This window comes from Pyxicephalus adspersus, chromosome 1, assembly GCF_032062135.1.
Source record: "Pyxicephalus adspersus chromosome 1, UCB_Pads_2.0, whole genome shotgun sequence".
NCBI classification, from domain to species: Eukaryota; Metazoa; Chordata; class Amphibia; order Anura; family Pyxicephalidae; genus Pyxicephalus; species Pyxicephalus adspersus.
In genome coordinates, this window is record NC_092858.1 from 14,209,723 (window position 1) to 14,237,715 (window position 27,993).

The window sequence follows — 27,993 nt, forward strand, 5'->3', positions numbered from 1 at the left end:
TCTTGGGCGACACCACTTGTTTAATAATTGTTATAACTTTTTTTATCCTTTATGAGGAGCATTGTCATTCAAAACCCTCTTTCTGAAGGTCTTAGAAAACTCTTTTGGATGTTGGCATGATGCCATCACATGTTAATAGCAACGGGAACAACAAATCAGGCTCTAGAGTTCTGGGTTTAAATGATACAGGTGTATGAAATCTTAAAATAAGTAGGCATGCACCTGTTTTAGGTTGCAATAAACAGACAGGTGAATGCTTTAAATGTACTGGGCATGCACACTGACATCGTTCCACAGCCCAGGAAACAGATAGTGGAATCTGCTGGAGAAAAGCCTGGTCAGAATTGGGACATATTTTTGGAAATCAGTGCATTGAGACGCTGGCAAGCAATAGAAAGGGAATGTATTCTTGTTTAATGAGTGCCACACAGCTTGGTTTTGTTTTGAGGTTGTTTTGCCTTCTGTTTGTTTGGAAGCCCTGTGCAGCATGGTGTGTATGTTGTAATCAGCATCAAAGTAACATACCACTACTTGTGAAGAGGTCAGTGAATTGGTTTCTGTACCTAGAACAGTGGCTTACTCCAGAGATCCCAACCCCGCTACGTATCCCCATTTCACACCTAATATCTTCACGATTTATGATAAAATATATATATTTAATGGGAGAGAGACATACACATACATAAGTTGGACACACTTTCACACTTTGTACACCTTGCTGGGTGTCCTGGAATTACACAGGTTAAGAGAATGTATTTAATTTTTTTTGTGACCTGAATATGATCTTCCAGCTGTGACTTGAGGTGACAATGTATGTCAATCAATTTTGCTACCTTCAGTGTCATAGTGAACAGCAATGAGGTCAATATAAGCATTCCACAGAGCCATCCATCAAATGTAACACCTAATCTTACATTTCTACAACGCAATATGTACAAAATAATAAAACAAAAATTGCCCAAAAAGCAAGCAGGAGACAAAGATATAACTGGCTATACCTGTTGACAGTATAGACTTGCTAATGTGTGTTTAGGACGTGTTTGATTTTAAGGTTTCTACCAGCCAAAACTATCGTTTAATCTCTAGAAAATGCAGCACTGTTAAATGATCTGTTGATTTGTTTCTAGAGGAGATCTTGCTTTAGAAAATCGCAATAAACTAATCTGATACCAGGAAGAAGATCTGCCCCAAAGAACATGCAGGACTTGTTTCTGCTTCGATTAAGTTAAAGGACAGACAATGGAGTAAAAGTTTTAACTATGGGAAAAAATAAAAACTATATGCATATATGATGTGGTTAGCCAGTAAAATAAGCACAACCTTTTTTTTTCTCAGTACATCACCTGTTTAACCTGCAAGTGAATCCATTTTAATTCTACTTCTTTTATTGTAGGTGACAGCAATGTTAGTTGTGCAGTGCCCATTGGATGGATGTGTAGTTTTAAATGGAATCAGTCATTTGGCTTGTTCCACCCCCTGGTAAATGGTATTTTTTTGCTGGAAAGCTTGGATTGTTGAAGGAATAAAACAAATGACAGGTAATAAACTTATGGTTGGGAGCTTCATACAACTACTATGATAATGCTTTTGACAAATTGCAATAGATATATTATATATATATATATATATATATATATATTTATAGTTTTGTCAGTTACTTTTTTAAGCAGATCCAAACTAAAAAAAAATAAAAAAAAAAGGCACCAGAAAGTAGTACATATTCTAGGACAAAAAAATAAAGCCCTGGCTTCTAGTGCCTTTTTGTTTAAAGCAGAAATTAACTAAAAAAAAAAAAAAGATCCCTCCGGAGCTGTTCTAGATTGGGTCCTGCGTCCTTATCTTCTTTCTTCTTCTTCTGCCTTCTACCTACGTCACCCGATCTTGCACAGGCTTGAGATTGGGTGACGTGTCTGCTGCAAGTGGAAAAATAGGAGTGACAATCTCATTGCGCATGCATGAGATTGGCATTTTTGTTCCTCCAATAAAGAAAAAGCTCAGCAATCAGAAACCTCTTGGAATGTGAGGTATCGCAGGAGGTTCCTGAGGTTCTGCACTCCCATTCTGTGGAGAGGCTTTACCCTTTCTTTCTTCTTTTACCCCCCGCTAAAATAGGAAGGTGTTTTTACCCTACATAAAAGGGATGTCTTCCCTTTTATGTAGAGTAAAATTTTTATAATAATTTTAGAATAACAAAGCCAAATACTGTAGTGAAATAAAAGCAATGCCTCTAAAGAACATATTATAATGTATAAAAAGATATTATTAAAGTAATATCGGTACTACTATAGTGTGATTCCTACTATAGTGTGTCTGTAGTGAATGGTGTACCGTTCAGATTTCCTCTCCTAGCGACAGATACCATTTCGGAGCAGACTTCCCGACAGTAATTGAACCAGTCAATCACAGTATTTGTGGATCTACTAGTAAGCTTTGGCACTTCTTCCATTGGCATTCGGATGCTCCAGAGGTAAACTAGCTCAAAAATTTCACAGAGCTTCAAATTACAGTGAAGTTTTCCATTCAAATCCGTGTAATGGAAGAATTTGTTCTCCTTTCTTATTGATTGAACGGACTGGCAACCCTTTCTTTTGCACCTCCATACCGATACATTATGTCCATGGACCTACTTGTTCGTCAACATCACTGGGCCATCGCACTTGCGGCCAGAATTTTCCTCAACCAGGAGATGTTGAGGGAGATATCGTGACAACGTTTCTTCACTTTGCCCTCCCCCAGTATAAAACTCTTGTAACAACATTTTTAGTAAGGGTATGCTTGTTTCTACTGGTTTCAACGGCTAATCTTAATGGAATTTTAATGAAATAGAAGGTTAGGTAGTTTTTTTAGTAGTGGTTAATAATGGTTACCAAAGTAAACAAAGAAGTTTCTGGAGTAGTAGGCTATACATAGAATGTGAGGTAAGAACAAAAAATGATGGTAGGAATCACACTATAGTAGCACCGAAATATCTATGCTATAATCTGGACCACACTTCACCTGGGATCTCTGTGTATCAGAGCAGTATATCTGCGCCGTCCTTGGCGTTTTTTAATTTCACCATTTTACATTTACATCAACATTTTACATTTCTTTCAGTTTATAAAGCTGAATAGTTAAGGGCTGGGTCCCGAGAGTAGCTGAATGCAAGCAGCGCACTCATTTATTTCAATGTTAATAGCGTATAGGAGACAGTTGCTTATTGGTTGGCAAGCTTTTAGCTGCCCTGTAACTGCTCACACAAGCACTTCAGTGATTCAGTCATAAAGTGGATTATACTGTGAAAAATGTCATTGTTTTCATTTGAGATCCGATTAACAAAACCACACTGTACAAAATAATCATTGTATAATAAGAAGCAGGAGATTTAGATGCGCCCCAGTCAACCACCTTTGTTAACTTTTTAAAAGCTTTGAAAGCCAAATATCAAAAAGGCAAAAGCACTGTGAGTCAGATGTTGAAAAATGAATGACAGATCATTAAGGCAGCTTGTTCTAATCCATGTCGCTTGATAACACTAATTATCTACCTTTAGCATGAAGCACTTCTTTCTGCCATAAATGAAAACCCTTTTTCATTAGATAGCTGCAATCTCCAAAGAGTGATAACATTTTATGGAAAAAATAACTAAAAACTTACCATCGAAAATTGACATATTTTTTGCAGGCGCTTTGGATGCTCGACCACTAGAAGGGGGGTCACTGCTCCCTGCCAATGAAAATTGACAATATATTAGAAACATCACAGTAAATATAATACATTAAAGAGACCCTGATTTTCTTCAAATTGTTCAGAGCTGATACACATTCAATACAAGGAAAAATTCACATGTACAGTTTGCAGCCAGCATCATCTGCAAGCTTTTAATCAAAATGACTATAAAGTTTCGCTGTATACAAGTGGTGGTCAACCTTTTTAATGTGTGGCCCTTGACATTACCAAAGGAATAAACACATGATATTCAATTAGTGTAATGCTACAGAAAGTTGTCAAAGACTACATGCATGCTACAAGGGATGGTTTTAGCATCGCTGCCTTTGCAGCGCTAGGTCACAGTTTTGAATCTCGGCAATGACTATCTCCAAGGAGTTTGTATGTTCTCCCCGTGCTTGCAAGGGTTTCCTGCCACATCCCAAAAACATGCAGTATGGGTAAATTCTCTCGAAAAAAGACCTTAGACTGTCTTAATGACATATAACTAAGGTAGACAGATTAGATTGTGAGACCCTTTTTGGGCCATTAGTGACATGACTATGGACTTTGTAAAGTGCTGCGTAATATGTCAGTGCTAAATAAAGAATAAAAATAATGGTTAGACACTTTAAACATGATACAGGAGATATAACAGACTGGAGACATACTTTACCAGTCAATTTATGTTGCTAGAAAAGATTTTTTGTGATTGCTTCTGGCAACACTAAAATGAACAAATGCTGTACACTAACAGCACTTCTGTGGAAGAGGAAGGGTGGTATGCACTCTGGCCATGTCCCCCATTGAAAACAACAGCAGTTGTTCCTAGTCTGTCGTTTAGTAATCCACCACAGCGAGTTGTCAAAGGAAGTTGGAAGACTGCTGTACACCTGCTGGGTTTTCTAGAATAAGTTCGTAGATTCACAGGAGACTAATAGAGCTCACAAATAGTACAGCACCATTCGAAGCAATGATTCCACATTTGTGCCCTCTACACCTCTTTTAAAATAGCCTTAGGCATATTTTATATTTATATCAATAAGATCTGTTGATAGAGATGGGAAGACAAAAAAAATACAGAAAAAACAGATCAGAATAGAAGCACTGAAACACACATTAAGGTCTGCTAAAACCCCGTGGGCCAAAAAGTAGGTTTCAAAGTGCTGCGATCTGCCAACAACCCTGAGCTACCAATCATCATTTGGGGAACACTCGAAGAAGTGTGACAACACCAATCAGCAAATAGAAAGAAACAAATTTGAGAGAGACATTATAAACATAGAGGACTTGGGAGAAATTATCTGTTTGACCTACTTATAATACAAATAAAATGAAGACTGAGGGATGTCTGCGGATGTCTGTCTATCTGACTCAATTGGGAGGTGTATCATGTCCAGAATGAATGACCACAAATGTTTTTTGAAGATTTTAAATAGGTGAGATTATCATTTTAACTTTGATACCTGTTTCACAATTCCTGATGAAGCAGATTCTGCGAAACACATTGAAAAATGAGAATGGATATGAATATTGTCTTTTTTTACATATTGAATATGAAAGATATATCTGTTTTTAATATTAAAATATATTTAATGAATATTTGGAGATGGGGGTTTAGAAAGGAATTGTGTAAGTTTCTAAGTCTGAGGCTTACCTGCATAATGTTTTTTATTCTCCTGCAGTTTTACTATTTTCTAACACAAATACAACTTAACAAATCTGCAAACACATCCATCATCCCAGGGACTGCACACATTTGTTAGCTAGACAGAGGCTGTCAGGAAGTGAGCTGGCGGGATTTTAGCTAAACTTCAGGAAACTATTGAATATGCAGCCCTTTTAGGCTTTATTTACACATGAGAAAAATATTTTAAGAAAAAAAAGTAAATGCTAAAAGGACAATATATTTTAAAAATATGTGGTAATTTGTTCACAATGAAGTGGGCAGACACAAACAGGATATACCATCAGTTTTCATCCTTGATGGAAGGTATATAAAGAGAATTGAGCCTACCATTATAAGTGAGGAGGCACTTCAAATCTCTTTGGTTCTTTTGGAACCTTGTGTTCAGTGCAAATCTATTTTTAATTAAATTGCATCGAATAAAATAGTTTAAAGGGCTTCTAGGAAAAAGGGTTGGTTGTCTAGCAAGAAAGGGCTGTAAAGCTGGAGTCATACGCAATTCATGGGCCCATAGAGTTAGCAAAAATGTTGGAACTTCCAATAAACTTAAAAAATAAAACATTGTACAGATAATAGCTAAAATAAACTTCTCTCCTGCTTGGCATTAAAGGTATGTTCAGACCTACTTCTGAAAAACTTGGCTGTTAAACATTGCTGGAAGCAAACTTTGCACAGCTGGGATTCCAGGAAAAATAAAAAAATAAAATGTTTGTGTTTACAAAAGCCTGTACAGCCTTTTATAGGTGTTCACAAGCCTGGAGACGTTTGGATGGCCAAATGACCCTTACATGGAGCTTCTGAACAAACTTGTAGAAGCCTAAAGCCTAGAAAAACAGACCTATTCATTTTCATTAAAACGATTTTTTACAAGGCTTTTGTAAGCTATAAAAACTCCTACAAAAGCCTGAAAAACGAGGGTCTGAACATGCCTTAAAGCCCAATGAGTAGTTGTAAGTAGTTTGGGTGAAATATTACGCAATCTCATGATCATAAATGAATTTAATCCAAAATATACATTACAAAAGTTGTTTTCATTTAGGTTTTATTAGACTTAAGTTACTTTCAGTGTAAACACATGCAACGATATCGGCCCTCAGACCAAATCAACATGAGTTTTTTAATCTTGCTTTGACTGAGAATGTTGTGCATCAAATGAAGTGGTGCTGTCTATCTTTAGCAAACCCTGTTCAAACAGTGTGTGGAGGATGCATAATAAAGAGGAAGAAGGAATCCTCCTCCTTTCTTTTGTAGAATAACTGTACTTCATTCTCTAATGTACTTGAAACACCCGCAAGGAAACCTAACCACATGCCTTGGGACAGACTGGTGTCATTGCCACATATGTTCCTACCAAGGGCTGTAGTTTTGCATTCCACCAAATTTTTTTAAGTACTAGGCAAGCAGATCAGAGGATGACCCCCAAAATTTCCCTCTGACTTCAGCCTGCCCTGTACCTGCCGTGTTAAAGCAAAAGCTGTGCCCTACAATTTCAGCTTTGGAAAAAGATCAGCAGATGCAAGAGAATGCTGCAGACTACTTTCACTGCTGGAAGAGTTTAAAGCAGGGCTGTAAAAAATCCAGGATCCACACACCGTTTTACCATTTTTGCACACAACAGTAAACCTTGTAAGGTGTGGTTTACGAATGGTTGGAAAACACTGGTGTGTTTGATGCCCACAAAAACTGCAGTTAGACTGCTTGGTTTTAACCAAGGGGTTCTCAGTTTTACCAATAAATGTAACTGTGCATGCTTTTGTGTAAAGTGCAAGGCTGTTTGTGTGTATATTGCAAGGCTGGGTAAACGTCTCTGTATAATGTGCACGGCTGTGTGTAAAAATAGTGCCACTTACTACCACCTGGCACAAAACATTAAGGGGAGAGGAAGAACTAATTAACCCAGTATCAGAAAATATAAGTAAGTGGGCTTGCTGGGTGTTTTGGACAAGCTGCCTCAACATCATAAAAAAGAGCAGTGAAAATTTGACATGCAGAAAGCAAACAAAGTGTTAAACACCAGACACTCACTTGTGCTGGCAGTGATGGAAATTATCAATATATTTTAGAAATAGTAGTCAGAGTCAGTGGTACCATAAGCAAAGGAATTGAAGTTTTAGGTTTTATGTACTGACTTCACGGCTTTGCAAGAACCATGAAAGCTTTCCATACTGTGCTACACACTGGTTCAGTAGATATTTTTGGTTCTTTTGATACCATTTTACCATTACCTACTGGGATCTGCTTTTACTATAACAATGAATAAACTCCACTGTGACAATGTATTCAGGTCCTCCCACTAAACAGTCAGTAGTCAAAGCACAATGAAAGGTATATATATATATATATATTTTTTTTTTTTATTAATATGAAAGTTTTCACAACTAAATTTATCAAAGCTAATACTAATACAAACCAATTATATTTTTAGTTTAATTCTATTTTTCAGCCTTCAAAGCTTTTTCTGCACAGTTGGGTCCTAAGAATCACCTACCAATAACTATCATCTCCCCAAACTTATAAAGTAGAACCAAAGTTACACTTTTAAGATTGTATGATCAGGCAGTTAATTAATGTAGAAAGGGTCAGGGGATGTCCCTTCTGCAATAATGTAACTTACATGCCTGATCAAGCCAGGTTTTTGGCAAAAAGCTGAACTGTGCATGTGCATAGCATTTCTGGCTTCCCTTGAATGTGCACAGCATTTCCAGCTTCCTTTGCATATGCACAGCATTTCTGGCTTCCCTTGCATGTGGCATGTGCACAGCACTTCTGGCTTCCCTTGCATGTGCAGGGATATTGTATGATTATGTTATCCTGGCACGGCCAATCAAGATGGCCAAAAACCAAGGGAGTTTAATTCTGCTTTAAGACCAACTGAAGCCAAATGCTTTTTGTTTATCTTTTTAGTTTTATATTGAAAGTTAACATTTTTTTTAGTGATCCCAGTATGACAGTTTTAGGCATTGGCATTCTTACATATACACACATCATAGAGCAGCCTTTTTTGTCCTTTTTAACATGGAGGAACCCTTGAAATAATTTTCAGGTCTTAAGGAACCTCTAATTACTTTATCCACAGATCATAGTACATTAGGAAGAAATCCCTAGCAACCTCTGGAAGAGCACAGGTTAAGAATCATCAGTCTAGAGTAATGTAGTTGTCTTATATTATTCTCATACTATTCCCTACACATAAGGAGATAATCAGCTTTTACTATACTGCAGAACACACAAGAAGCGAGCTGAAAAGAGACAAGAGTACAAGTCTGACCTGTGGCTATTCATTTACATATGAGTTGTGAATCTGGCAGTTCATAGTCACTTACACAGCAAACTGATCATTTGTGGATTTAGTGCAAAAGAATAAGTCTTGTTTAATAGCCTCCCTTCCCAGTAGCACATGCTTGGTATTCCTTTGTTCCTTTCATGTGACAGGCCTGGTGCTTTAACATTGGCGCATTGCTGTCAGAAAAACTCCTCATCCATATAAAAGTTCCAACTGCAGATATGTTTTTTACCTTCTGGCATGCTAAATAGAGTAGCAAAGGAAAGGTGCTCTGTATGGACAAAGCTCAGGTTTGCTGTGAAATATTGATTTTTAGCAGAATGACAGATTAAATTAAAACAGCTCAATCCTGTCCCACTTTCCCTCTACATACACACATTCACCTTCCCACCTGCTGTTATCCACCTTTCACACTGTTTGCTCTTCATTATCCTAAAATAAAACATTCATTCATTCTCCCTCCTCCAAACAGAAAATCCAAGCTATTCATTATAAGTGTTTCCCACTATACCAAACCTAAGCTGTGTATATGTAAATATGCTTGCATGCAGCTACTGAATAAAATTTCTGTCAAGTCCCCTGAGGAAGCCCAAAGAGGCGGAGGGGAGGTGAACTGGCATATCTCTACATATTTCATAACCTAAGCGCCAATACACACAACAGTTAGAGTAAAATGTATTTAAAATTTTTTTCAATTATACACCTTGGTCATAGGTTTTGTCAGTGGGCTTCAAACGTAGCAATAAAAATTTCATTACATTTAACTCCCTTCGCTCTTGTTATGTTTCTTTGTAATACATAATTTCTTTACACTAAAAACAAGTTAAATGGCAAGTTCAGTATAAGAAAATCCCTTAACCTTAAACAGCATGTCTAGCCAAAACTTTTTTTTTGTTCTTGTTTTTAAGTTGTAGTTCTTAAAATGCACATTTCTATTCACTTTTTATTTCCTGGAAACACAAAATGAAGTCAGAGAAAGTCTTAAAAAGTCAGGAAATACTCTTCTTGGAGAGCTTGACAAAAGTCCCCATATGTTCCCACCGCTTGTTCTGGAGACCACTGGAAAATATTTCTTCCAAAATGTAACTAAAATAGCAACAAAAACTTAACAAAGAGTTCAACCTTCCTTACTCCAGTGGTAACAGTCCAGTGATGACATTCCAGGCATGTATTCCCAGCAGGCTTGAAGGGGACATTGCTCCTGCAGTACAGGATTAGGCTGTTCACACCTTTCAAATACAGGTAATGCTTTAATAATGACTTGCCTGTTTACCGACTGCCCGCACTTATGACTGGCTCCTCCGACTAGTACACTGTAAAAAACTGTGCAGTGTACATCCACGCGGCACAGAACACTCGTAGCACTGTAGACCGGGTCTTTCCTATGCACCTCGCCTAATAAACAATTTGCTTAATGACAAGGTTGCAGGAACATAACTTGGTTATTTAGCAAGGAGTTTCTGTATTAGTAAACAGGACGCCTGGTCTTACATTTCTGGCAGCAAGGGAGATGACCGTATATTAGGCAATCAGTATTTGGAAAGGTAAATAGGCATCTGGGTTGGGGTTTAGGGTTCGCGGTTAAGCATAGTGACCAGGGTTGTTTTTTTTTCTTCTTTCTTTTAGTTCTGAACATATTCTTTAATAAATACGGAGTATGCCTATACATTACAGACCTCTAGCCTTTTGCTAACTCTTACTCTGATGCTAATGTCTCAAGGAAAACAGAATTCTGCTTCACTACAATTAACACTTGGTGGTTCATATAAAAAGCATTATTATAAGCTTTACTTACAGAAAAAACCCTACTGTGGATTTTTCTCTCTTCTCACAAGCAAGGAGGTGGTCTTGGAAGCAGGGAATACCCTAGTCGGCTCAGATTTAGGCCAATTCATAAAATAATTGGAAGCTACAAATATTTAGCTAGAAGGCAGGTAACTATTGCAGATGCAAATTAGAGCTGTCAAGGAGCTAGAAGTGTCTCTGAAGTCACACTAGATAGTGAGTAGTTGACCCAATAAAGGTGTGCAGGTGTCCCAACAGCATACAGGTGAATCTTTTATTGCAGGCCTATCACTATGAGAGGCTACCAAGAGCTGATTCCCATCAGCCTAATTAGTTGTGGCATGTTTAACATATGCATAATAATCTACAATGTATGAAGGCTGCCTATAATTTATATTGGCCTCCCAATAAACCCCAATGTTAGAAAAAAGAGCAGGCTGCTAGTTTGTATCATAGCCCAGTGCAACGCATGGCAGATCATGCCATGTACTGCACTGCATTGTGAAGCTGACTTGAGGTCAAAATGTCACACTTATGAATGGACCTTATACTGCTCTTATTTAAACCTTTAGCTGTCCGGTCATTTTTTTTCAACTTTTTATTTGCACACACATTAAATAGAGAAATGTACTTTTACATAAGGTATTTTACAGCCAATATTTCTTTTTTGATTAATTAGGAAAGGGGTAAAACATAACCCTAACAGATAATTGTTTGCAATCTGTGACTAGGAAAAATGTGTTTCTAGGGAAAATTTTCTTTTCCTCTGTCCTGGTAGCAAGAAGAAATTTTTTCAAAGAATGGTAAAACCTCATATTAGACATTTTTCATCTGAATATTGGTCTCCATTGATATATCTGTTCTCACCTCTTGCTCTCATGCCAACATTTAAATTTTGCATTCTGCTCCCCTTTCTCTTTCAGTGACAATAGACACCAGGACAAATAGCAGTGTGAATCTCCCTAATGGGGACAATGACAGTAAAACATTGGAAGAATGTGTAGGTCTTTACAAATGTCTTTACTTTGCATCAACTTTATATTTTTATTGAGCATTGAGCAATATAGCCTCTACCTCACAAGGATAAAATGGTAGATTAGTGTGGGGCTAGAAACAGTAGGTACTGGTATGACCCTCTCAGTGCAGTCTGGCATACTTGAAAGCAAGCCAAACTTTTCATCCCTGGGTTTTAGCAGGGGTATTAGGCATCTTCTGAGTACCTACAGCTTTTCTTTGTGATGTACACATACCTGCACATTCTTAGAAGCTGCATCATAAAACAGAAAATGAGTTCTGAAATTCGAAAGATTCAATACCTTAGTACTAGATTCTAGTGTCTACTTCATGGTTCCAATCTGTCCAAAGCAGGGAATTTAGATTTGGTTGATTTATCTCTACCATATGCTCCTGATGAAGCAGCTTTCTATCCATGAAACGTGTTGAGAAAAAAATTGTGTTATGTATTATGGTCAATGTGGTATGGTATGTATATTGACCTATAGATACATGTGTATAAGAAATTGAGTATCACACAACAACCTCACAAGGTGGAGAGTTCCTTGTTTTTAATTGTTATTGATGTCAGAGTTTATATGTTTTAATATCATTTGTTAATAAATATATTAGATTTAACATTTATATATTTTTCTTTGAAGATATTGATACAATGTTGTATGGTTTTTCGGTTTGTGTACAAAGACCCAGTATTTGTACATTTCCATCAAGTCATTTTTTTCACTGGTTGTTGCATCCACCACTATAATGCTGTTTCAAGAAGCTAGGAAATAGCAATAACATTTTTTAGTGCAGTGCTGGGGACACAGGTGGTCACGATGACAGCTATTCACTTTAAAAAAAACATTGCTTTGTAAATATTAGATATTCAATATCTGTGCAGCTGAGCAACCTTTTAAAATGTCAGATCATTTTGGAAGGTAATAAAAATGTGGCTGGTATACTTAAAAAGAAACTGCAATTAATGTTCTGGTCTATATGTCTTGCATGATGGCCAAGAATAATGGACCAGCAATGACAGTAAGGTTAGAGGTGACTCCTGCACCCCATTTGTCAATATACATTGGAGCTTTATGCAATTACAGATGAGCCAGAGGACAGGGTCAGAAGATCACAGCAAAATGGAAAAATGTGAAAAACAGAAAGATAGAATGATCAAATAGAACCCAGGATATGAACAGAAAATACATTATCAACTGAAAATGTCATTAGGAAAAAATCCACTTTAACAGGACCATGTGACTTGGTTTATTCAGGGCAAAGTGACAGTGCCTGGTGAAAAGCAACCAGGTTCTCAGGTTCTCCATATTCAAAGTCTTATCATTGAAGGTTTTAAAATAAAAACTATGCACTATGCATATATATATATATATATATATATATATATATATATATATATATAATTTATTTATACAGGGCGATCATATCCCCCCTTTAACGCCTCTTCTCATGGAAGAATAGATTCAGTTCACCTAATCTCTCCTCATAGCCGAGCTCCTCCATTACTTTTACTAGTTTAGTTGCCCTTTTTTGCGTTCTCCCCAATTCCACAACATAATTTTTGTGAACTGGTGACCAAAACTGGGCTGCATATTCCAGATGAGGTCTAACCAATGCTTTGTAGAGGGGCAGGATTATGTCTCCATCTCTGCAGTCTATATTTCTTTTAATACAATGAATTATTTTACTTGCTTTAGAAAGTGCCGATCCTTCTCCATTTTTGAATCCTCCAAATGTATGACCTGTAGACAGTATAAGTATGCATGTTGGTAGCCCCCCCAGGTGCATAACTTTACATTTATCAATAATAAATATAATTTGCCACTTGGCTGCCCAATCAAACAGTGGGAAATGTAAAAATTAAGGCAAAAGATAATGTCTGTTCACTGATGATCTGTGATCTGTCACTTTGTCATTGCTAGTTAAGAGACAACATACAACAAGCAATAGGGCTGACACAAAGATTTTCTCGAAATGCTGTAACACATATCAAGTAAACAAAAGATTAGTCAATGTGACTACAGCGAAGTCAGGTCTAAATTTACAGCAATCTATTCTCCTTACTTCTGGAAATGCCAACCAGAGCAAATTCCATTTCCAACTTTCACCTAATGAATGACTTTTGACAGTTATCATATTTATAGGTCTAAATAGGTAGTGCATGGAGTTTCTAGAATTTACAAACCTCGTCCACGTCTTGATGTCCCTCTTGTGGAGGTACTCTGCCCCCGTCCACCCCTAGCCCGGCCTCTTCCCTTTCCTCTCGTGGGTGGGGGAATGTTGTCATCCGAGTCATCGCTGAGCGGCATTGAGAACTTCTTTCCCATTCCATCATCATCATCATCACTCATATTGACGTCCTCAGTCTGAGATCGGTGTGCTCTGGCTCGGTTGATCGCCTGATTATCAATAAGGAGTTTTAACAAATTTAAATATTTATTACTAATCCCAAACTATACATTCAGTTCTACAGTTTTACAACACCCTCCTATTTTCCAATTTTTATAAAGTACACTTTTTAATATATTACATTGCTGGCTTAAGTTGGGCTCTACTTGTGTCATGAACAAAACATTTTTGCATAATCGTGAAATAACAGTCCTCTTTCAGTTTTTGCAACATTTTTTCTTTAAACAAAAGTTTATAGCTTTTCTTTGTGCCATTTCAGGTTATTCACTGACTTGAACAGCTTAAGTTTCATCAAAGTCAGGAAAAAATAGTGGTGATCTAAAACTTTTGACAGGTAGTGTATTCATTTGAAACCATATACGAAAAACTTTATTATAACCCAACATCCAAAATAAGTGCAACTTAAATGAAAGCTCCATCTCAGTTTTGCTCAGTTTTAGTCTAAGACATGTACCCAAGCATTACAGATGTTCTGTAAAATGTCTGAACCTGCACCCTTTATATATTTTTTTTGTGAGGAATAATATACTTTTTTATTACAGTCTGTTTTTTTTTGTTTTTTTTTGCAGCCTATTAGGGAACTGCATTCCAGTACAAATAGCAATTGGTAATAACAATAGACTGCAATGTACCACTAATACTTGATAAAGGTTTGGAGCCTTTTAATAATTGTACTAATGATCAGATATGTAGAATGAGAATTCATAATTTATGTTTATTTCAACATAATTTTTATTATTCTAAAACTCTGGAAGCTTGACACATTGGAGAAATGTTCTGCCAAAATATCAACATGGGTTGTTGAATGGCAAATAAAGCAAAAGGTCATATTTATTCACAGGTGTATTTGTCACCTGTCAACCTTATTAAAATTATGCATTCTGTAATTTATATTGATGTGCATAATAGTCACTTTGCAAATATGGAGATTTTTTTTTGCCAAACCCTAAGTTTATATATTTTTTTACTGCCTATTATAAAAGAGAAAAAAAATTCTACTACGAGCAGAGGACAGTAAATTACCATACCCTGAACTGTGATAAGGTTTTACAACCAGTTGGACATGAGCTCACCCCTATCATCTTTAGGTTATTTATAAAAAAATCAAGAACAAAAATGTACAATTTGTCCAATATTCAAAGTGTGTTTTACACTTTTAGGCTTGCTTCATGCAAATTATACACATTTTACAATGCACATCTAAACACACAGCACACTGGGCAGTCCATTGCAGTGCTATTTATTTAGAACTAATGCCCCAAATGCATTACATAGTAGGTGCCAAGTAAATGAAACACCATCTTCATATTGTCCTCAAAGACATACCCCTACCACCACACACACTCCTCTAAATGCAGGTCTGATTGTCCATTATTGTAATCTGCTTTCATTCCAGCAATCTTTAGTGTTTCCCTGACCAAAACAAGTTCAAAGGTAAGTAATGGACCAGGGGGGGCTGCATTCAGAGGGTGGTGACATGCCTTTAAAAAGAAAATGGACATATGGAAAAAGTTTTGGACATATGCTACCACCCATGCAATAGGATGAAAAAGCAAATGAGGGCCGAAAAATTAAGTAAGACTCACATCAAAGCGCTGTTAGACATTTTAAACATTCCAGTGTAATATTCCTTCCTAAGAACCCTAATCTGCAGGTCGGGTGAAAACAATGCTTGTGGAGAGAAGGTAGAATACTTGTGGATCACATAAAAATGCACAAATCACCAGGTCACAAAATATGTAAAAAATGCCATTTTTATTTACTATGTTCAATAACAAATGTGAGAACCCTTCCTATGATCTGTGAACATATGAGAAAAAACACCAAAAGCACTCACCTCCTGAACTTCCTCATCCTCTTCATTTGTATTCTCTTTTCTGGTCTCCCTAAATTTTCTGACCTAGAAATACAGAATACAGAAAAAAAGATAAAGAAATAGCAAGTTAAATGAAAAAGAAATGAAAAGAGCAACCTCAAAGCCTAACTCTATCCAAAAAAACATTAGGAAGGTGCAGAGTTTACCTTTTTATAATGGTAGACATTTTCTTTTAACTTTAAAACTTCAATCCAAATAAAAACAATCTCAAGAATAGGACACATATGTAATCATTTCTGGTCTCTGCTTAAGGTGATTTTAAATATGAGGTCTTAATAGAGAACCACATCTTAAGATATGATTTTGTAACCTAAATTTTGAATAAATTTAAACTTTTCTTCTGAGGTTCCACATGTTCGGTGTGAATTTATATCAAAATGTTATCCTAGGTGTTTCTACGCCTTTTCCATCAGTGATCTTTATTGATTCATTAATTTGGCCCACTGCAATGTAACATATTCCAATTGTTTTTTTTTTGTTTTTCTGGTTGTTATTAGGATAATTGTGACAATTAGGTCATGTTTTAGATGCAACACTGAAACTGAAGTAAATACTGTACAGGTGGAAAAATTGTTTTTTACAGAAACTTCTACAGTTTACAATTACAAGATTTGCCTAATCCTCCAATCCGACATTTCATAAAACCAATCCGACTAATCATCCAATCCAACATTTCATTCTAACTGAATGAATTTATCCTGCAATTTATTATTACTACATTATTTTCAAAAAAGAGAGACTACCAGAAAAGACTCCAGGATTGTTTTGATAAACTCTGGAAATGAAAGCTTTTTTTAGAAATGTTTGAATGTTGTTACTCATTACAAGATGAAGATATCAAATAAGCCAATATTCATGATTTCTTTATAAAGGTTTACATACAATAAACTAGAAAATCAAGCTCAATAAAGACACAAGAAAACTTCCTGTAGAAATTGTGTTTACCAATCTTTGCGTTTTATTACCGTGAAGCACTTTTTAAGAATATGAATTTTAAAATAGATTGTAGACAGCTGTATAACCTGCATTTATTGTTGTTTTTGCCTATTGTGAACACAGCATGTGCTGTGCTTCTACATCTGAAATTCTTTTTATCTCTGCACAGGTCAGGGGGATCTCAATGTGAACACATGATAAAAGCATAGAAACCATAAGGTAATGCATCTCCAAAACAATCTGCTTGTATTGTTTACCCTCCTTGTACATCGCATGCACAGAGAAATAGGAATGCTTTTGAGATGCATTTACTTACACATCTTTACCATGAATTCATGAAACAATTGACTTGACTTTTTTTAAGGTTACATTTAAATATGTTTTTAAATCTCTTTTTTCCTATCTGCTATGCTACAATTTTTACACTTTTCCTTATTTTCTCTTTTTAAGCTTCGAACATGAAGCCATGGCTAAGGGGGTAAAGCACTTTCTCCAAGGGCCTACATGTTAGGTTATAGACCCTGTCCGCCCTCTTTACACCTCACTATAGTGAAGCTGCTCATCATACATATGGACCAGCACCAAGGCACAAGTGGCAGAACAAAGTCTCAGAGCTCAGGACACCTGGGACACCAAACTAGAAAATTAAACTGGCATGTACGCAAGTCAAACTTGAACCAATTTATTACTTCAGTTCTGGCCTTAGGTTTGCATTTTTTGAGGAAAAGACAAAAATCTACTTGCTGAGTATCTGCTTTTCTCTATCAAGTTTATCTGCAAATTTTACATACCATATGTGAAATTGCCTTATACCTTTCAAGAATAACTAATAAAACTGCTGAAGTTCAGCCAAATTGTGGAGCCTGCACCAGATTAAGAAATGTTAAACCCCTCTGATTATAAGCACAGTTTATGAGTGTTCTCCCCAGCTTGTTAGCTGTGTAGACCATTCAGCACTTTTCAGTAAACACCCAGGTGTTTTTTGGTGGGTACTACAAATTTGGGTCACAATTAGTGGCCAACTACCCGTCTAGAGCTTCCTCCCAATTGGTTTAAAAAAGAGTGAAGAATACTGGACTTCATAAAGAACTTTTTGTTTCTTTTTTACATGGGGTGGTCATGTCTGCAGCGCTCAATTAGCTAATCTTCCTTTTATTGCAGGTCTGTTGAAAATATTTAAATTATATGCCGTCTCCAATGACATGGGGCACCCACATTTCTTTCAGACAGATACCATGTGATTAAGGCTGCCTTGGCTTTAGGTTTCCCAGAAGCAGCATGCCATTTATTGCAAGATCTTAAAATGTATAATCTAATTTTACCTTACTCTGACATTTGCATTACTAATTCAGGTGAAGTATTACAACAGGTCCATTTTAATATTGACTTCCATCCATCGCCCACAGCCTTCTCATTAAAAAAAATCTGCTTATTATTGCATTAAAATATATTTTTTTTTATTCTGGCACTTTGTCCCTCTCCTCACCTTGTCAATGAAATACCAGAACTTTTGTGGGTAGTAGCTTCGGAATTTGACAGCTGACGGTGCTCTGGGCAGAAGACAAGTCATTGCATGTATTGTGCATTTCCTGCACGTCAGCTGTAATTGGAAGAATTTACCAGGCCTACCTCATAATCAATCTTCTCCTCTTCAGGATCAATGTTCCGTTCTTTTAGAAAACGTTGTGTCTTCTCCAGCTGGAACTTTACCAATTCTTCTATGGCATCCTTCTCTTCTTTGTCAACAAACTCCTGCACAGCCTCCCCCATTCCCCGCTCAGTGAGAAGAGACAGCTGAACATTCTGCGGAGAACAGAAGGGTACTTATTTTAAATAAAAAAAAATAAAAACTTTTTGCCAAACTGTCACGTATTTCACTAAGGTTAAATCAAATTCTAAACCCTCTTTTTTGTTACCAACAGCGTATTTTAGGTGTACAGATTATTATTTACAGACATAAGACAACTTATACTGAAATTTCTTTAATGTATAATTATTTACAACACATGGGTGGCATCCATTCTTTTTTTTTTTTTTTTTTTTTTTTTTAATAACCTGAAGGTAACTTTACCCCAGATTCACTCCATTTCCCTCCTTGCTACCTACATATTGGCCAACTGTTGGGAAACACAGACACTACAGAATTAGCATGTACCAAGGACTTAATAAATAGTAACTTTTTTGAAGCACTGGTACATGGCAACCACTGCTTTATTCTTGATATCTTATACATTTTCCTTTTTAAAATTACAGGTGTATTAGGTTTGGCGTTAAATTAACAAAAATGAACACAGACTTTATCAACACAGACTGCTGAAAGCCAAGTATAGCATTAAGGTGAGCCGTCTTCCCTGCAGGACATCTGGCGGTTTTACAGAACTATGTATGAGTATGCAGAAACAAGTATTCACCAAGGCATATTGCTAAATGACTTGGGCAGAAGTACTAGCTTTGTAATTACACTAAAGACATAGATTAGAGGCTTAGGTTTAGGTTAACAAGTCGTGAGCACACAATTTGTTCTTCAGATCATTTATGACTAAAGAAAAACTTCTGTAGAAGGAAAATATGAACAATTTATTATGCAACAGCATCACCATATGTGAAAAAAAGTGTTTCATAACATATTTTTAAAAATAAAAAACCCTGCAATTCCACACAACTCCTGAAGAACTTTAGTCAAATACTTATCATCTACTAATACTAAAAGAAAGTTCTACTTTCATATAAAATGCAAACACCACTGGTAGTTAAAATATGTGGTTCTTTGAGCGATGAGCAATTTGTGCCTCTCATTTGTGCCTCAGATTATTCTACCTGACACCAATGATCTTTTTGGCTGGGTGTAAGGGTGACATTCTTCCCAATGGCCAGCAATGTAATGTGAGAATCACAACTCCAACCTAGGCCAACCAAATGTGCTCCATAATCCCCTACATGAAATGTTATTTTTGGTGTTGAAATGGATGTCTCCCCACCTTCAGTTTTCTCCTGAATCACCTTAGTTGGTGTTTTCTAGCCATATTGGAAGCTAGTTTACATTCATGTTTCCTAGAGGTTAGCACTCTGGCCTTTGCAGCTCTGGGTCCCAGGTTCAAATCCTAACCAGGACATTAGCTCCCAGGAGTTTGGTATGCTATCCCAATTTGTGTGGGTTTTCTCAAACATTTCAAAAACACTCACTTAGGTTAATTGGCTTCCCCCAAATTGACCCTAGATGGTGTTAATGACACATGCCTATGAGGGACAGTTAGTGAAATGACTTCAAACTTTGTAAAGTGCTGGGTACTGTCAGCACAATATTATTTGAAAAAATATAAATAAATAAAAGATCTTGAAGTTTGGCTAGAGTGTACCCTTCTCTTTCTACTTGAGGTGTACCCGTTTTTCCCACAGCACCTTTCTCTGTTGCTATTTTTTTCCCTTTTTTTATCCTGATTTTCCCTTCCTCCAGATGCTCCTCTGCTGTAATGTATAAGCAGTCTACGGCAGTTTATTTTCAGTATCTATGTTAGTTTATATTGTTTTTTTTTTCTTTTATAATCTGACGTGTATTGTTTGCTTATTGGTGCTTTTTTGTTTATTTTTACGTTTAATGTGTCCTCATATATTTATATGTGACATCCTAGTTTCTTTACTCAATAAAACCTTGTTTTGTGAACTAACAATCCTAACTGTGTAGCGCCCCTCAAGAAAGACAGCTGACCAAAAACCATTACAGTTACCAGTGCTATGTCCCTGCTGGGAAGAATGTTTATCTTTTCCTTGGTACCCCACCAGTACCTTGCTGTGAGCTTAATTTTCAATATCCGTTTTAATGCACGCTTCCAATCTTCCAATCACCAGGGAACAAGGAATAGGAAGCGGATTCAAATTTGAAGGTACCTGGAGAGTGCATGGTATTTTATATCTAGACCACATATAAGCTGAAAATGATTAAAAAAAGTAAATCAACATACAGTAAATGGGAGATTGTATTTCTTCTAATGAGCAATTACATTTGTTTCTAGTGCCTTTATCTCTGGTATAACTTTCTACTTCTTAGGCATTCTATATATAATCAATATAGATTACTATATTAGAGTGGGGGTTTGCATTAAATATTTGTTCAGGGTGCATTTGCTTTTCCTTGTATATAGTATAATACAGGGACGAAGATAAGGGGAGGGATTGAGGTTTCTGGAGTGTTTATTTGTTTAAAGCCCAAGTAAACCCCACTATCCTGACCAGGCCCCAATCGGTCACAGAGTGCCGGCATCTTATTGCTTCTTCTATTTCTTCTTGCAATGTTAGACACATTTTGATTGTCCAGGACAAGATAATGTAATTACTGCCCAGGCACGTGGGAGTTCATTCAGACCCGCCAAGCATGGGGGAAAAGCAGGATTGTCGCAGTATCCAGACCCGTGCGCAAGCTTTTTTTGACAGTTCCATGAAGCAATCCAGCAAGTAGGAGAAATTTTTGCAGAGGAGACATCTCCTATTCCTTTCTGCAATAATGACCAACCTGATCCAACATTTTCAAAAGTCTAAAGTCTTACTTTAAGTAATGTCTAATGTTTTCACTTGTCTATTTATTGTAAAAAAAAAAAGAAAGGAAATATATATTCATAAGCCATTGTTATTTTTTTTATTGATGCTGCCTTGAAGGTCCTTCTTCAGCTACATTCTGTTATAAGGTGACAAAACTCTGTCCCTGTCTCCAATCTATGCTCCAGGATTGTCCCCCTGCCACAAAGGCATCTGAATGACACTGAAAGTGGCCTTTTTTTTAACATTCATTTTGAAAGCATAGCTCAAAGTTCTCACTACAAGGAACCTCACATTCCATGAAGCAAGTGTTGGTGAAATTGCATGTAAACATTAAGTTATAAAGTGGCACTGAGAGTACTTCCCATAGCACCCAATGAAAGAGATATGTACACAGGCCCAGGTTTGTGACAGTGGCTGTCGCTGGAATTCATTGATGGTGTGCAGTTACGGGGATCAGCACATTGCAGGACACTGTGGCGTAATTTCAAAGTGTTTTTGGAGGGACAACCATAACTCAAACAGCTTCACTTCAGCATAAGCCTAAACATAAAAAAACATTTTAGTCCAGCATAACAAAAAAAGGTTTACTTCAGCAAAATAAGTCCTGCTGCCCAAGTGGCTACCCCTGGATTGGACCTGGTACTCAGAAGTATCAAGTGTTGCAGGTTCAAATGCCTTTACTAACAAAACAGCATGGAAGAGCTCAGTCCTGTTCCTTTCATCTTTGCTATCTGCACTCTAACTGAGACAATGCCCACTGTAGTGGGATAGGAAGGCCCACCCAGATCCTTCCCTCCTATTCAAGGCCGGACCCTGTAATAACTTGTAACAAACAAATGGCCACCGCAGGTAGCCAAACCAAGTTCCCTGACTTTTTTACAGTACAAGGCTTTTTTTTTAGAGGGACCATGACCTAAAGAAGGGAGGAAAATTATCTACCATCCAGGACTCAGCCCTGGCCTCCTGTACAGTGGGTTTTTCCCATTCGATTTTCTGCATATTTACGAGTATCTGTACGTCAATTCTCTCTGATACGTTACATAGTTAGGTTGAAAAAAAGGCCATCAACCGCTAGGGAAATAGGTGAATAAGTAATCTTCTTTGTCAACAGATTTTTTATAAATCAGGTACATTCCAAGGCTAAATAAGTAAATGAACAGTTCTTATATTGCTTAATCCAACTGCATATTTAATTTTTCTTCATTATATCAAGAAGTGTCCTTGCGTAGCTTAAATATTGATTGTTTTTATATTTGCTCATTTATTGTGTGTTTGTTAAATCATCTCTCTCTTCTATGTCATCAATATATGACAGCTATAAGATATAGGGATTTTTCTTTTGTAGTTTGCAGATAAAGCAGAACCTCAGGCAAATATTGAAGTTAACAGCTTAAATATATATAAAGGGGCAGTTATACCTGCCAAAAGATTTGTATTCCTGTCCATCCAGTTTAGTGATTTAGATAGTCCTGTCAGACAAAGAGGTATTGTGGGGCACTGATTTCCACTGCTGCAATTATTCAATACAGGAAATACTGGAAACCTTCAGCCTGGTATTGAACAGTGAAGGAGAAGCAGCAGAATAATGAGCTTAGTATACTACTGCCTTTTCCTAGAAGGGTTCAGAAGGGTTCTAAATAAATGGAGTATCCCACCCCCCAAGAAAACAGTTCCTGGACATGCAATAGCAGTTAGATAGAGTAACCTGTTTCTGTTTGGTTCATCAATGTCCTGATTAAACCAAACCCAATCTCATATTTATAATGCTATTTTCCTAGTTCACAAGCTGACCCAGAGGCTTTCATACTTTTTTAAATACCTAACCAATAATGAGTATGAAGATAAGAAGTTACAATTTTTCTTTGCCTGTGGAATATTTGTTTCAGGTTAGTGACTTACAGGGCCTTATTTATTAAAGCTCTCCAAGACTGGAGAAGATAGACTATGATGGGAGTACCTGAGAGATCCAGCAATCTAAAGTGCAATTAAACAAATATATTTAAAGTGCTCTTAGCTCTCAACTGGACTCTAAAGAGGTTCGAATAACCGTATTCCTTTTGCATGGATTTAAGTTGGTGGTACCTCTACAGCTGCACTTACCTATTTTGCAGGACTAATCTGCATTTAGATTAAATTATGAAAATTATTTCTGTGTATTGTATAATTAAGTATACCATCTTCATCTGTATGCACTATTTGAATTAAAATCTGTCTGTTTAAATATAAAGAATAAGTCAAAAGTTGAATTTAATATTATTATTATTTACCAGGATTTATATAGGGGGAAATAGGGGTTGCAAATGACAGACAGATACAGACAGTGACACAAGAGGAGTGGATCCTATACACAAAAACACACACATATTTACCTTCTCAGCTGTCTGAAAATATTGTTTCACCAGATCCTCTACCCGCAGCGTAGCCCCTTCTGAGGATGTCTTGCTTTCAAATTTCTCAAAATTTATTGCTATATTAGCTGCAAAGAAGTTTGAGATCTTTAGTAAGCTCAAAAAGCAGAGCAGGTGTTAAGTGCTCATATCACAGCTAGATATACATGGCCTTGAAAACAACACTCTGCATAAGCAGCACATGTCAAAGATGTATTACAGGTTCTGAACAGGCACAGAGCTAATGTCACATTAAGCAGCTACACACTATACATCAACAGCTGCTGCCCACACACATACAAAGCAATATAGGACACCCAATTTTGTGTTTTAGTCATACATAAGCTAACACTCATCCATCCAGACATAAAATAAAGCAGAAAGCTTATCCAGGAGATAAATGAAAAAGTTTGCACAATTTCAACATCAAACTATGCAATATATTATTTGAAAAGCACCTTTTGTTATGCAGCAATAACAAAAAAAAAAAAGGTTTCATTATGCCACCAGTTTTTAAGGAAATATTTCTCGATCTTTATAATTAGGACCCTGTCACTGGACATTTATCCTTTTTTATGCATGTACCTGTAAAAACATTCCTTGTGTAGATATCTAAAGCCCTGAAATTGCTGCTGGGGGCCATCTTTCAGATGACGTTAGAAGCCTCAGACTCTAGTATTTCCCTTTACCCCCACCCCAGCTGCTACATGTAAGGTTATGTTGGAGAGGGAAGTGAGGAGAGGAGGAGATACCAGCCCTTTTTGTTGGACCAAGACCCCTGAAAGCTTTTCTACTTTAAAGAAAGTATCATGGACAACAATAGATTGTGTATAGCAAAGACAACTCTCTGACTTGTCCACCTTGCTACATGTCTAGAGCCCTGGCTTGAAGATGTTTACATTATTTTTGAAACCATGAGCCACATTATGTAGTTGCTTCCCATGGCTCCCAGGTTGTAAGGACCTCCACTCTTCTGGAAAAGCTTTTCACAGGTTCTGTTATGTGTCCCTAACAATTAAAAAACAGCTAATAAAGAATGTAGGAGGTCAAGTACTGAAGCTGGATGAGAAGACCTGGCTTGGGGTTGGAGTTACAATCCATCTCAACAGTGTTCAGTAGAGTTTTATCCGTGGGCTCCTAGTCCTCTGTCAGTTCTTCCTCAGACACCATCCCTTGCACATAGAAGTCCTAGGGGCAACCGTGTGCTGGGACAGAGCATCTAGCCCCCAGAGAGTGAGTGGGGCCTTGCTATAGGCGAAGAGTGTGGCGTTAGAGTGGGGGACTGGTGTCTGCGGAGTACTGTTGCTGAACCAGGGCCTTGCACTGTTACCACAGAACTGAGAGAAAACAAGTGTGCAAAATGTTTATATAATGTATGGCTGTAGATGGCCCGAGGATCAGGAAGAGAACCTAACCCTATTTTCTGTAGCAAAAACCTTTATGGGCGAACTATCATTTAATAAAAGCCTACAGGAAGCTGTTTCTTAAACACAAATAAATATTCAGTGTGAAATAAACTGACCTTTTTTATCCTTTTGCTCCTTGTGTCTAAAGAAATGTATAATATCTTTAGGATTTGCTGTTTTGTCCACAAACTTCTGGCTAAAACGAAGAGTATTAAAGGGTTCAAATCCACCTGTGTAATCCACCTGAAAAGGTTTAAAGAAGAGATTAAAGTAACTTTACGTGTCTGCATGGAAAGTATTATGACATATTACAATATACAGCAAAGCAGAACATTCTGCTAATAATAAAATGGCAGCACTAGAAAAGGTAATTATACAATGTAGGTGGGTATTGTAATGCATGGAAATCATTGGCAGAACCTCCTCTGAGAAAACAAAGATTGATACAGCCATGAACCCTTACATAGAATTATTGAGCTGTAATGTATTAAATATTAATTCTTTCAGAAAAGTGAAGAGTATAAAGCTGCGTATTGGTGGTTTGAAGACAAAAAGGGACCTTACTACTAAAAACAATCCTCCATTCATGGGCAACATTTGCAGAAAGTAAAGCTGCTTATGGGCACCATTAACTTTTTTTTCAATCTTTATTAAACTTCTTCCTAAATAAGCGTTGAGTGTGTATTAGCTTATACAGCATGGTATTGACTTACACAAAATGGTCTGTGTTATGCCCTATGTATTACAATGCGGTTGATTTACTAAAGGAATCTAGGCTGTTCACCTACCAAGGTGAACCTTGCAAGGAATAATTCCCTTAGCTTTCTGATTATGATGGAAATTCACTTTAGAAGGAATACTCAATTACATTCAAGGAAATAAAATTTATTTTTCCTTAAACAGGATTGAATGGTTGAAGTGAGCTTGTCTCATTTACTATTAAAGTAGAATATCCCAATGCAAGGGGATAAATCACTGTGCTATGTGAACAGATTGTATTCCTTTAGTGAATCCCAATATGGCAGAACTACCTAAATACATCTCTCCCTAATTATGCTAATAATTCTACTTTTCTATATTAGATTTCACAGCAGGTAAAATCTTTCTTGAGGGAACTTTAAACAAGAGGATTTGTGTGCGAGTCTCAACAAGGCAATAAAGCACCACACACTCGTGTTCAATTTTCTCAAAGTAGCCGCTGGCCAATTTCAAGGCTCCTCAGGCAACACTGCAAGGCTTCAATTAACAGTAAGTATGAGGTCGACTTTATGAATCAGAGTTTTGTTACTGCTCCCCTGGGACTGCTCACACCGACAGTAAACCTTAAAGTTTTTATATAAATCCAACAGAAAGTTAAAGGCTGGGAATATGACCTTACATGGAGACATAGACTCAGGAAGAATGCCAGATGATAGCTACATCACCACTAAGACTCAAGTTATTCAAGCAGAAATATATATGCCTATGTAGGAGACTTTTATTATTTATTAAATAATACAACAAGACACACTACTGGTTGATCAAATGCACAGCTTAGCCGATTTGGTAATGATTTGGATATAGATAAAGCTATAAAAGTAACTACTGCAACTCTATTTTTAAAATGAAAACAGTAAAAGTAATCAAATCTGACATAACTGGAAAGCTGAAGAATACTAATAATAATAATAATAACTATATTAACTGCATATATATATATATATATATAAATATATATATATAAGGAAATGCTTGTATATATATATATATATATATATATATATATATATACACACACAAGCATTTCCTTATTCTTAATTCTATTTATACAGCGCCAACAAATTACACAGCGCTGTACAAAGCCCATAGTCATGTCACTAGCTGTCCCTCCAAGGGGCTCACAATCTAATGTCCCTACCAGAGTCATGTGTCATTACCACAGTCTAAGGCCGATTTTTGGGGGAAGCCAATAACCCAAGTGCATGCTTTTGGGATGTGGGAGGAAAGAAGACTGACTGTAAACCCACCAAACACTGGAAAAACAGACAAATCTCATGCAGATAGTGTCCTGGCCAAGATTCAACAGTAGGACCCCTGTGCTAGAGTGCTATCCACTAAGCCAACCCCGCCACCACCATTTCCCAATAAACACTACCCACTAGAGACAGGAAGAATTCTTCAGGAACAACAAGCAAGGGGATATATGTTTGGTTGTTAGCAGTAATGGGGTAATAGGACTCTTTGTGGTATTGTGCTGATAATAAATAATGTATGCACTGCCCATTACCAGTGAAGGACCAATACCCAAACACATGGGAATGTACTGACCAAATTGAATTATGAATTTGTATACCAAAAAGCACCCCAAAGGCCAATGACACCCATTTCCCTTAATGGAAGACAATTTTCAATCTTTTTTCAACTTCTTACCAAACAAGTCACCACTGCCCTAAACTGGATTGGTGAACCCTTGATCTAATCTTCCCTAGAAATGAAATTAACTATTTACCATATTTATTAGTAATGTTTAAAGGAATGTCTCTGATGTACAACTCTCTCTTTAGGGAGGAAATAACGACGATACAGTCTTTGAAGAAAATAGGAAAGAGCTCTTGTAGCTTTGTTTTTTTTTCTTTTTTTTTTTTTTTTTTTTTTTAAGAACAGCAATGGCTTATCATGAACTCTCGCCTTTACGAGTATTCAAGGTGTATAAACCAATCAATAAAATCTTCTTTCAGTGGTATTTTGCTCCTTATAAGCTTTTCGAGTTGCTTGTAGCATAATCATCTAACTCTTTGTTGGGCTGTGACCAAATTGGATCCTTAATCCGCATATTGTACTGCTGCCAGGACAATAAAACCTTTGGTCTAAAACATTTTTTTTGCGTAAGTTGGAACTGTTAATGTATCCTACAAATCCCTCTTTTGAATTAGCTCTGATAAATGTAGGAAAAGAATAATTTCTTGTGCGTCAGTTGCAAATGGAAAACATCCAAGGTTCAGCAACTTAGA

General features: G+C 36.8%; 1 protein-coding gene across 1 annotated transcript in view; it reads right to left on the reverse strand.

Annotated features, from left to right (window-relative positions):
* MRE11 (MRE11 homolog, double strand break repair nuclease) overlaps nucleotides 1-27,993 on the reverse strand; it is a gene marked incomplete at its 5' end in the record, with an annotated part of 126,849 nt that overhangs the window by 48,663 nt on the left and 50,193 nt on the right. Inside the window, 6 exon segments of the mRNA XM_072402671.1 lie at nucleotides 3,637-3,705; nucleotides 13,642-13,855; nucleotides 15,703-15,765; nucleotides 18,307-18,480; nucleotides 23,580-23,686; nucleotides 25,120-25,246. Of these exon segments, the coding sequence (XP_072258772.1) occupies nucleotides 3,637-3,705; nucleotides 13,642-13,855; nucleotides 15,703-15,765; nucleotides 18,307-18,480; nucleotides 23,580-23,686; nucleotides 25,120-25,246 (754 nt within the window).